The sequence below is a fragment of the Callorhinus ursinus genome, unplaced genomic scaffold (assembly GCF_003265705.2).
Source record: "Callorhinus ursinus isolate GAN/ISIS: 27379988/994484 unplaced genomic scaffold, GSC_fseal_2.0 scaffold1, whole genome shotgun sequence".
NCBI lineage: Eukaryota > Metazoa > Chordata > Mammalia > Carnivora > Otariidae > Callorhinus > Callorhinus ursinus.
Genome location: NW_027397063.1, coordinates 64,087,828 through 64,100,355, shown reverse-complemented (window position 1 = coordinate 64,100,355; position 12,528 = coordinate 64,087,828). Strand labels below are relative to the sequence as shown.

Genomic DNA, 12,528 nt, shown 5'->3' with positions numbered 1-12,528 from the left:
AAATAAAAATACCATTTTATAGGAATGAATCAGTTACAATCGCAGAAAGCAGGTACAATCCAAACACTTATTTTTACTTCTTAAAAAATGAATGTATAGGGGTGCAAGGGTGCCTGGGTGACTCAAGTCAGTCAAGTGTCTGACTTTGGCTCAAGTCGTTATCTTGGGATCCTGGGATCCAGCCCCACATGGGGCTGCCCGCTCAGCGAGTCTCTTTCCCTCTTCCTCTGCCCCTCCCCCCACTCATGCATGCACACACGCTCTCTCTCAAACAAATAAAATCTTTAAAAAAAATGAATGTATATGTATATTAGTCTTGCTTTAGTTATTAGTGCTTAATGGGTATCTTATTTGGTTTATTTTTCCAAGAGTTACCTTAAGTACTTACCTTCATTCACTCTGCAAACCGAAACTCTCACAGTACTGTGAGCTGCCACCATGTCATGCAACATAATATATTGCTGAAATAAAAAAAAAAAAAATTTAAAAACTAGCTAATATAAACCCACTCTTCAAGACATTAAAAAGCAAGGGTGCCATAAAATAAGGTAAGTTAATATGGTAAATGCATATTACTCTGCCATTAAAAATGTCAAGACTAAAAGATTCAAAGATTATTCAATGATTAGCTCAAGACAATATAAGAAGGACTTTAATGACACAGTCCTGAAAACAATAAAATAAACCCTCCAGTATTCCAGTCTGTGGTAAGCACCCTATGGCCTCTAAGCAATCAAGTGGTAGTTTAACTCTAAAAAGCATCCACCTTCCCCCACCTTGAAAAGAGAAGGAAAGGAATACATATTCATATAACCCAAAAGAATAACTATACTGAGTATTACTTTGTACCAAGTACTATTCTACACACTTTACACTGTTACTACAAAATACAGTTGTGAAAGCCATAATAAATTGGACTTACCTTTCTAATGGAATACAGAGAGCTTACAATTGACACTATAGACATAATCACAATGGCTAGAGCATAATAATAGTATTCATCAGTGCTCCATAGTACAACACTGAACAGCTGGAAAATGTAAAATGGGTTGAGAACCTAAAAAACAAGATTTTTAAGTCAAATTTATAACCATACAGATGTTCCATCTTCTAAGAAATAAAACAAGATATTTAGAGGATAAGCTCTGTAAGTACCCTAGGGCAACATGTACTACCGAAAAAGTAGGGCAAGATGTTAGCATAGTACTTTTTTACCACTAACCTACCAGGATTTGGCTAAATAAGCTTAATTTAAATTATTTGCATCCATTTAGGTACATACTAAACCCAATATAGACTCAGCTAGAAATAGCTAAAATATGTGTATTTAGCTGTTCTTCACTCTGCTTTAGCAATAAAGTACATTTACTTCCAATAATTACTGGGCTACTAAAGGATATAAAACTCTTAATTAAATGGAACAAATGTTTACTTATTATGAACTCCAAATACCAATTATCCTATAAGTCAAAGGTTCACTGGAGTCTACAGGGAAGACAAATATGAGATAACAAGTTACACTGTTTTGCATTCTCTATGGAAATAATTAAGGATTAAAACCTAAACAAGAAAAAGAGATAAGGGAATCCTGGCAATGGACTTTGTTTAGCCAAATTTCATAATATTCTACCAATTTCAATAACTTCCCCCAAATGTCTTAAAACTGATGCTTGTATGCTTTTCAAAGCACTTTCACATATACAGTCCCATTTTACTTTAAAATTAAACAAGATAATTTGAAAGAACTTACTCCAATTTTAAAGATAAAAGAACAGCGGAAAGGTTTTCTAATGATCAAAGATAGTTACTGACGGAATTATATTACAAACTAGACTTTCTAAGAATAAATATGATAAATTGTTTAAAAAAATTGAAGAAAAGAGAAAAGACAGGTGTATACATCTGTAAGATAGGGCAAGATTTACATGTGCAACATACTGAGAGTAAAAAAAACTCTACAGACAAGAAAAGCAAAACAAATTAATAAGGTAATTAATAAAAAGGTAATTTAGGGGGCGCCTGGGTGGCTCAGTTATTAAGCGTCTGCCTTCGGCTCAGGTCATGATCCCAGGGTCCTGGGATCGAGCCCTCCACAGGGCTCCCTGCTCAGCGGAGGGTCTGCTTCTCCCTCTCCCTCTGCTACTTCCGCTGCTTGTGTTCCCTCTCTCGCTGTGTCTCTATCAAATACATAAAATCTTAAAAAAAAAAAAAAAAAAGGTAATTTAGGCCCCCAAATTATTTCTCTACCAGAGTTACTACCTTTACATTTCAATTAAAAAAAAAGAGTGAGGCAGAAACTAAGAAAAAGAAAACCAAGAATATATTACTTAAATCATGGCTCTTTTCAAATTGACAACTCTATTGATCACAAATGTTGTCTTACCTCCTTAATTAGAAGCTTAAAAACAGAAGGCACTTTCACAGTAATTTCATTTACTCCATAAAGCAATTTTCTATAACAGGAAAACATAATAATGGTGTTACATTATATTATACAATAATAGTATAATTTAGGGATGGCATTTCATTAGATAAGGTTCAAACCACAGACTGCTCTTAAATCTGGAACTTAAACATTCATGTTTCTACATACTTGTCTTCTACAGTTCAATTCTCTACCTACAGTACTTAAAGTAGTCAATACTGGATAGCCTCATATCTTTTTGTGTGACAAGTATCTTTCCCACTAGTCTGTAATAACCCTGTCTGCAAACGCCTTCTTTTTCATCCTTGAACACGGCAGGAATCAAAAATTTTGAACTGCAACTAATTTTTGCAAGAGACTAAAATATATTTGAGGGGTCCTGTACTATTTTTCTAATGAGAATACTACACTAAGAATATTTATTTCAAAAACAACTGTACATTTGACTTTTTAAAAAAAAATGCTTTCAAAAACTTGTTTAAATCCTTCCAACTTAAACTCCTGGTAGTACTTTCAATATGAAAGAGTAATGAGCAATTCTTGCCTTTTATGACGTATAAGTCTGAATGAATTAATTTTTTAATATCCTAACCTGTTGAAAAAACATGCTACAGGAGTATAAAAAAACTGCCAATTTAATCTGAAAATGACATTTATTCTCAAAATATGTAATACACTGGTATATTTTTATACTGTAGCAAAGAATAACATGATAAAGATTATGCATTCCAATTTACAAATACTCATTGTGGTAAATTTTTAGCTCATGCTTACAATTCCCAATACATTTCAGAAAATCTAAGATGCTATCAATTGTAAGACATACTCATTATTTTATATGCCATCAAGATAAAAATGCTCTCAAGTAAAGGATAACACTCCACCCAATATGACACATCCCTCCTTTAAATATGTTAAAATGTGGGAAAATGTGCACCTCAGAATTGATGAAATATGGTATATTTTCAGGGATATCAACTTCAAAATTCCAGCTTTAACATTTTTGTAATTCTTAAACCAAGAGACAGTCTTACCCAAATAAAACATGAGTAAGTTGTCAACTACTATGTCTATAATAAATACCTGTTAATATGTACAACTATATGGTAAAAGGGTGGACTATATATACTACTTTATTTAGGAATTTTGATAACAGATCTAACTTTAGTTGGATAAAAATTACCTGTAGGCATGCATCCCTTTTGTCAGTCCTGCACTATGCTTTTCATAAATTGACGTACAAGAAACACCTTCATCCAGTCCCCTAAATAAATCCAAAGTTTTTACTTTAAACAAAGTTTAAAATATCCAAATGTCTTAATGCCTCATTTTTCTATATTCCTGATTTTAAAGCGTGACTTCCTTACAAATAGAAACCCTTAACAAAAACTGAGATAATGAATGAGAATTTTTAAATCTCAAATTCCTAAGATAAACAATAATGAAAGTTCTAAGTCTCAAATATGCAAAATTCTAAATTATCCAATGTATCTATCACATGATAAGATGGCTCTAAATACTCAAGTTTATATAATAATATTATTATCCTTTAATTCTGTACCAAAGCTGTAAGAACTAATAATTAAACTAATAAAACTAAAGTATGACTAACTTGAGAATTCCGAACTAAAAATAATTTTTTTCTTTTTATCTATATAGTTTTCCCTCTTCAATTTTTTAAGCTTCATGCTAAGAAATCCTATTCATTGATTTTTCTTTCTACAAAAGCATCTAAATCTGTCCCTGTTCTAATATAAACCTAGGAGAGAAGTACAGAATTTATGAGTCACGGGCATTGCCTAAAATCTGTAACAATTCTAACTGGATTCAACCAACAGATCTACTTTTCCCCCAAAATGTCTTAATTATGCTTATTTTTACTGAGATACTGGCCATAGAACTCTAAAGAGAGTCTTGTACATCACTGAACTCCAATCCTTTTCCACTTTTTTCAGTTAGAAAAACTAAGCTCCATAATTAACAGCTATCATTGGGATAAGTTTAAATTCTGTAAGTTTCTACAGTTGGCAAACACCACATGGCAAACAGGTTTGACATTTTTTCCCCACTTTAGTTGGTAACTTCTCCAAAAGCAGCAAGGATCAGCTCCAAGTCTTTTTTTAAAAAACAAAATGGCAGGTCACTGGCAGTGTTCTATAAGGCAACAGTTCTTAATTAGGAATGGTCTTCAGAACTAGGCATGTAGAAATGCCCAGGGCTATTCCAGAATATTCCAATTCTTTAGTGTCTGAGGAAAAAAATCCAGGCATGAATATTTTAAATGTTCATAAGGTGATTCTCTTTGTATTGCTAATATTAAGAATTCCTTCAGCATTCAAGTAATGATACTTAATGAGTGTTTATAATAATCACTTTAACAATAGCAATAAAAATAGAATCCTAATTAATCTATACTCACATAACTTGAAGCCTCCACAAAAAATAAAGCTTAAGGGATTCCTCCAATTTGTCATACTCAAGGCTTAACACATTTGACAATGTCTGAATCTTAATCCACACAGTAAAGTTAAATTTCTATTTGTCTATTACTGCATCCCTCAAGGACAAATAGATGGAACAGTCAGCAAGTTGGGAAATGAGAATTCAGATATTCTGACAGGCTATAAAGTGTACTCGAAATTCACTTTGAGATGAACCCACAAAAAGAAAAGAACTCAGACTCAGAGTGGATTTGGAGAATCAACTGTTTCAAACTTTAATGTAAATTTTGCCAAGGTACAAGTTACAAGTAGGATTTATCCTATAATGGTTAATAAGTATTCAAGTAACACTAGAGAGTTGTTAATAAGTGAATAAAAGTTATGCAATAAATACCTCTTTGATTTTATGTAACACTACAATTAATTCTTTTTTAGCTAGAACATTTTCAAGACATTCATTATATAATCCAAACAAAAGAAAAATACTTACTTTAAAAAATCAAAATTGTGAAGGGTATCATTCCAGAAGTATTTTACACTGTGGTGGGTGAAAAAACGGACCTGAAGAACACACATAAATGTTACATCAAAAAACATTATCATCACTTGTTTATGATTAAGTTTACTAACACAAATATATTATCTATTAAAATTAAAGTGATCACATACAAATGCAATCTGCTTCTTCTAGTGTACCTAAACTGTGTTATATATAGTAATAGATATTTTATATGTGTATAAATTTATCCCAAACAAAAATAACTGCATGCACAAAATTATAGGCTATGATGGCATAAAATGTAAGAATTCTGGTTTTCAAAGAAACTTTGACATTAAGATCACAATACCTGCTGTGGTTGAGTCTGTGAATATTTACTCATTTCATGCCTATTCTCTTCAGCCAAATTTTCAGTTAGATGAACAGCATGGCCATTTGAAACTTTATTAGTCACAGATTTGGGGCTCAAAAATGGGTGAGTTTCCAGAGAAAGAAAGCGAATTTTTGCACAAAACCACATTCTGAATTCATCCTTACAAGACAGAAAGGGATAAAAAGTCTATTATGTATATTGCATAACGGCCTATATACACTTTTAATTCCCATTCTTTACATATTATTGATTTGTCTCTGAGAAAGCATCACTTCCTACTCACTAAATGTTAAACCATTTCATGAAGATGTATAAATGCTTTCCATTGACCATTTTATGACATACTTCACTAATACAATATCCCATGCAAGATCATGAGTAATTTCTTAATTTAACCATCAACATACTGAGACTAGAAATTAAAGCCTCTGAGGAAACCATCAGCAAAATGAAAAGGCAACCTACTGAATGGGAGAAGATACATGTAAAAGATATATCTGATAAGGGGCTAATATCCAGAATATATAAAGAATTCATATAATTCAGTAACAACAACAAAAACACAATTAAAAAATGGGCAGAGGATGGAATAGACCTGTTTCCAAAGACATAAAGATGGCCAAGTAACAAAAGATGCTCAATACCATGAATCATCAGACAAATGCAAATCAAAACCACTGTGAGATATCACCTTGCAGCAGTCAGAATGGCTAGTATCAAAAAAGAAAAGTCGTCACTCGTGCTGGTAAAGGTGTGGAGAAAAGAGAACCCTGCTGCACTGTGGGTAGGAATGCAAACTGGTGCAGCCACTAAGGAAAACAATATGGAGGTTCCTCAAAAAATTAAAAATAGAAATACTAAGAGACCCAGTAATCCACTTGCAGGTAGGTATTCACCCAAAGAAAGCAAAAACACAAATTCAGAAAGATATATGCACCCCTATGTTTACTGCAGCATTATTCACAAGAGCCAAGAAGATAGGGAAGCAAGCTAAGTGCCCACTGATCCACAGATAAAGATGTGGTATATATATTTACAATGGAATACCACTCATTCATAAAAAAGAATAAAATCTTGGGGCACCTGGGTGGCTCAGTTGGTTAAGCGACTGCCTTTGGCTCGGGTCATGATCCTGGAGTCCCAGGATTGAGTCCTGCATCGGGCTCCCTGCTCAGCAGGGAGTCTGCTTCTCCCTCTGACCCTCGTCCCTCTCATGTGCTCTCTCTCCCCCATTTTCTCTCTAAATAAATAAATAAAAACTCTTAAAAAAAAAAAAGAATAAAATCTTGTCATTTGCAACAACTGGATGGACCTAGATGGTATTATGCTAAGTGAAATAAGTCAAAAGGAAAAAGACAAATACTACAACAAAAACCAAAACAAATACCAAAAACAAAACAAACAAAAACAGAAACAGACTCATAAATACAGAAAACAAACTGGTGGTTGTCAAAAGGGAGGGGGAAGGAGGAATGGGTGAAATAGGTGAAAGGGAAAAAAACGTACAAACTTCCAGCATAACAGAATTAGGTCATGGGGATGAAAAGTACAGCACAGGGAATATAGTAATATAATAACTTTGGTGACAGATGGTCACTACACTTACTGTGGTGAGCATTTTATAATGTATATAAATGTCAAGTCATTAGGTAGTCTACCTGAAACTAATATAATATTTTACGGCAACTCTACTTCAATTAAAATATATATGCAACAAAAAAACCCCAAAACGAACTCATAAAGACAACAGATTAAATGGTTGCCAGAGGTAAGGGTTGAGGGAGGGTGAGATGGGTAAAGGTCAAAAGGGGATCTAACGTACAGCACGGTGACTATAGTTAACAATACTGTAGAGTATATCTGAAGTTGCTAAGAGAATAGATCTTAGAAGTTCTCATCACATGAAAAAAAAATTTCTGTTAACTGTGTACGGTAACAGATGTTAACTGCAGTTATTGTGATTATTCTGCAATCTACACAAATATTGAATCATTATGTTGTATACCTGAAATTAATAAATGTCATATGTCAATCATACCTCAATAAAAACGATTTCTTCAAAAAAAAAAGGAAAAAAATGTAAAGCCTCTGATAAAATGCTTCCAATTAAGATAAAAAAAAAAAAAACAGAGAAGCAACAATATGACATAGTAGAAAGGCAGTTGGTCTAGTGAGTAACAGATCTGATACAGTCCTCAAACTGGCTGGTGACCTTGAAAGACAAGCACCTAATCTCTCAGTGCATCAAGAATTATAAAAGGAAGGGGTTGATACAATCATCCTTACGATTCTTTTATATTCTAATCACTATCACTTAGAACACAAGTGCTTTTAGGATTAGTATTCCTGATTATATCCATCAGTGATATTCTCCTCATATATTATTTTGAACCAAGTACACACAAAAGCATTATATTACTTTTTGAATAATCAGCTCCCAGTAAATACAAAGACTTACAGTAGTCCTCAGCAGCACCACTTCACAGTCTCTAATTGCAGCTCTAATACAGGTCGCCTTCACCCGCCATTCGGGCATCCAGTAGAGGAGGAGGAGGAGAAAGCCACCAGTGCAAACCACTCCTAGAGAAACTATGGCAAGCTTCCAGCGACACAAATTATAGCCATAAATCTCCTGCATGGACACGGTGATCATACAATTGAATATCAAATGATAGGAGAGGTAACTGCCAAAATTTTTTGTTTTCCCGGTAAGTATTAACAGTCTTATCATATAAAAGGTAGGCTTTTTTTTTAATAAACTTTTAATTTTGGAATGATTTTAGATTTGCAGAAAGTTCCTGTATACCCTTCCTCTGGTTTGCCCTGTTAACTTGGTACATTTGTCAAAATCAAGAGATTGACACTGGTACATTACTACTAACTAAACCTAGTGTCTATTAGAATTTCACTAGTTTTTCCACTGTCTTATTTCTGTTCCAGGACATAAGCCATAATATCACACTGCATTTAGATGAAGTAAGTTTTAACTTTTTCTCCCAAATGTTTAGCTAACTGTCTCAATACGACTGTGACTGATCAATTTGACTTCTTGAGGCCAATTATTTCAACTGTTTCAGTTACTGCCTCCCCCACCATAACACAAGGGTCACCAAATTTAGCAAATGAAAATGCAGAGGGCCTAGTTAAATTTAAATTTCCATAAAAAATTAATTCTGCTTGCCCTATGCTATATTTGGGGACATGCTTATATAAAAAAATTATTCCTTGATTATCTGAAATTCACATTTAATGGGGTATCTTATATTATACCTGACAACCTTATCTCCCCCCTTCTACACACAAAGAGCTGAAAAGTTGGGGTTTTTTTTACATTTTTTATAAATCAGAATTAGAAATCTTACATTTGGGATTATATTTAAAACATTAACTAACATAACTTAAATTGTCAAATAAAAATGAAGCATACTACTCTCCTCTAAGTATTACAGTTCAAACAGGAATTATACTAAAACCAACAAATAGAGATGTTACATAATCCCAATTCAAAAATGCAGTTGGGATGAGGAAAGCACATTGATTTAGTGTTTTGTTGTTGTTTTGTGTACTTTTCTACTTCCCTGGAGTAATAAATTACAAAGATAAATTCTTCACACTTGACAAATAAGTTATAAAAACCGGTTACCATTTCATCTTCTTGACCCTGGTTGATAGTCTTCCTTTCTTCTTTGTCCATATCTACAGTGGTTTGATAGGTCTTGTGCTTCAGAACAGTTGAAGACAACTGACGGGAAAGAAGAACAAATATTAGGGAATTCTGTTGTATCTTAGTAGACTATATAACTTCATACTGTAAGACTTTGTTGTGATATATGTATCAAAGTTTAACTGATATTTAAGTACTCACTAAAGTGCTGACTGGTTTTAATTACATTTTCAATAGTGTGCTAGTTCTGATATATACCATCACAAAACCTGGCATACTTCATCAATTAACTTATACTAGCAATAGCCTTGGTACAAAACAATTTAAGTTCTGCGAGAAACTACTACATAATCTTCCCTTTTCATTCCCCAGACTCAGATAACAAATCTAGTTTAACCATCTTGAGGTAAAAGTTCTTCACACAACTCAATTTATTGCTTGAAGTATAGTGAAAAGGTAAAGCACCAGCAGTGAAACCAACCCCAAAACCTCTCCATGATTATTAAATTAATCATCCAACAAATATTTACTGAGCACCTTTTACATGAATGGTAATCCCTGGCCAAGAGTCAATTCCTAAAGCAGGTGTACCCTTATTAGAGATCACTCCCCCATTCTGATTCCAAGTCCACTAAGCAATCTTCTAATTGTTTGACTACCCATGATGCTTGTCTAGGAGAAAATTCATTGAGCTCATTGACAAATTTTTTTCCTGTATTAAAAAAAGGAGACTGGAGGGGCGCCTCAGTGGCTCAGTTCATTAAGCGTCTGCCTTCGGCTCAGGTCATGATCCCAGGGTCCTGGGATGGAGCCCCACATCAGGCTCCCTGAGTCTGTTTTTCCCTCTGCCTCTCCCCACCCTGGCTTGTGCGCTCTCTCACTCACACTGTCTCTCTCTCTCAAATAAATAAATAAAATCCTTTTAAAAAGATGCTAGCTTCAAATATTAGACATTCAGCCACACATTAAAGAGATTTGCAAAATGTAAAACAATGCCAGTTTCCTTGTGATCTTTGTTGTTTTTGGAAAATAGGTATTTTTCAGAAAAGTATTATTTAATCTGTAATAAGCTTATTACTGTTATGGTTTATTAATATTGAGTTAATATGCTTAAAGATATATCAGTTTTAATTAATATGGTATCAACAGATATAACTCACATAAACAAAAGCTCTTCAGAGGTCACAATAATTTTCAAGGTTATAAAAATGTCTGAGACCAGGGGCACCTGGGTGGCTCAGTTGGTTAAGCGACTGCCTTCGGCTCAGGTCATGATCCTGGAGTCCCGGGATCGAGTCCCGCATCGGGCTCCCGGCTCGGCGGGGAGTCGGCTTCTCCCTCTGACCCTCTTCCCTCTCGTGCTCTCTATCTCTCATTCTCTCTCAAATAAATAAGTAAAATCTTTAAAAAAACAAAAAAGGAACAAAGCTGAAATATTAAAAAAAAAACCCACATTATCTGATTTAAAAAAAAATAAAAGTCTGAGACCAAATAGCCACTGCTGTAGGCTAGGCTGATCTCTGCAGAACACAGTGGGAATATTACACTGCTCTCATTCCAGATGCCATCTTTCTACTTGTCTATCCAGTATGTAGCACAGGTCTGACACATGACAGACACTTAGAAAGTAGTTGCTGAATAAATGAAGTAAGGAAGATTTTGTGCTAAGATAGCCATAGTTATTTAAGGTTTACATGAAATGAGTTAAATAGCCAAGTAAAACCAATTGCAGAATTTTAAACAAATCTAGGGACGCCTGGGTGGCTCAGTCGGTTAAGCGTCTGCCTTCGGCTCAGGTCGTGATCTTGGGGTCCTGGGATTGAGTCTCACATCGGGTTCCCTGCTCGGCGAGGAGCCTGCTTCTCCCTCTGCCTGCCGCTCCCCCTACTTGTGCTTTCTCTCTCTCACTAATAAATAAATAGAATCTTGGGCACCTGGGTGGCTCAGTTGGTTAAGCAACTGCCTTCGGCTCAGGTCATGATCCTGGAGTCCCGGGATCGAGTCCCACATCGGGCTCCCTGCTCGGCAGGGAGTCTGCTTCTCCCTCTGACCCTCTTCCCTCTTGTGCTCTCTATCTCTCATTCTCTCTCTCTCAAATAAATAAATCTTTAAAAAAATAAATAGAATCTTTAATAAAAAGAATTTTTTTAAACAAATCCATATATAAGAGTACTGAAATCTCTTGATTTATATCATCAACAAAATGACCAGTAAAAAATACTGATGCTTCCTGCACCAGCACTCGAAGCTTCTGTACCTTCTGGTAGCCCTGGGGATGGGGGTCAGGGCTGAGTGGCATTTCTACAGAAATAAAACACAAAACTTTGATTACATATACATATGTGTGTGTGTGTGTAATATAAAGTTATGTTACATATATTATGTATATTAATAATACATTATATGTAACATATCACACACACACACACACACACACACACACACACACGCCATCTTGGAAATGAAGTCTTAGAGGTATCTGGTCCAACATCCCCAAAATAAGCCACATCATCGTACAAAACCCTGTGAGGAATTTAGTAAAAATTGCTTCTCAGTCTAGGGGAGTATTACAGCTATGAAGCATATTACTGGAGTCATTCCACCATGGTAAGCCTGATTCATCAAATCAATATGACTTGAGGTGGCAGTTATTCTCAAGAGCCATTACCTACTGCTATAGACTACTGGGAGAATGAGCAAGCCCAACCTCTTTCCCTGCAGAAAAGATCAGCTATTGTTGACTAAGTCTGGGGAGACACCAAAGTAGGCAGGTCTGCAAGGCAGATTATCAGTAAAGACATTGGTACAGAGAAAGAACACCGAAAATATCCAGATGGTCCCCCTCAAGTCTCCAGCTGAGTACCTCAGCACACGTGTGTGAGGAAACTATTGAAGGCCAGAGAAAGCACCAACCAAAAGGATTAAGAGGAAAAACTCATCAGGGCTTACACAGAGCTGAGAAGAATGCCTGTTCCTTCCTACCAACCCACAGTGGAAAACCTCATTAATCACAAGGATTCAGGAAGAGCGCTCAGAGGGGTGTTGCTTCAGTAGTGGGATCAAATTAGCCCTAAGCTAAAAGCTACTCTGGTCCTACATAACAAAACTCTTAAGACATGAAATAAT

At 35.0% G+C, this 12,528-nt stretch overlaps 1 protein-coding gene across 7 annotated transcripts in view; it reads right to left on the bottom strand.

Moving 5' to 3' along the window:
- ATP13A3 (ATPase 13A3) overlaps positions 1–12,528 on the bottom strand; it is a 95,574-nt gene that overhangs the window by 57,105 nt on the left and 25,941 nt on the right. For 4 of the 7 annotated variants that reach the window (XM_073895386.1, XM_073895397.1, XM_025876454.2 and 1 more), the window contains exons 3-10: positions 9,382–9,480; positions 8,197–8,370; positions 5,715–5,897; positions 5,357–5,427; positions 3,609–3,689; positions 2,384–2,453; positions 923–1,057; positions 389–461 (exon numbers count right to left, since the gene is read on the bottom strand). In XM_073895386.1, coding sequence (XP_073751487.1) covers positions 389–461; positions 923–1,057; positions 2,384–2,453; positions 3,609–3,689; positions 5,357–5,427; positions 5,715–5,897; positions 8,197–8,370; positions 9,382–9,432 — 838 coding nt within the window. In that variant the 5' untranslated portion in view covers positions 9,433–9,480. Of the gene's footprint in view, positions 1–388; positions 462–922; positions 1,058–2,383; positions 2,454–3,608; positions 3,690–4,494; positions 4,674–5,356; positions 5,428–5,714; positions 5,898–8,196; positions 8,371–9,381; positions 9,481–12,528 lie in introns of those variants that run through there. The other 3 variants (XM_073895391.1, XM_025876472.2, XM_073895408.1) reach the window with 2 other exon arrangements.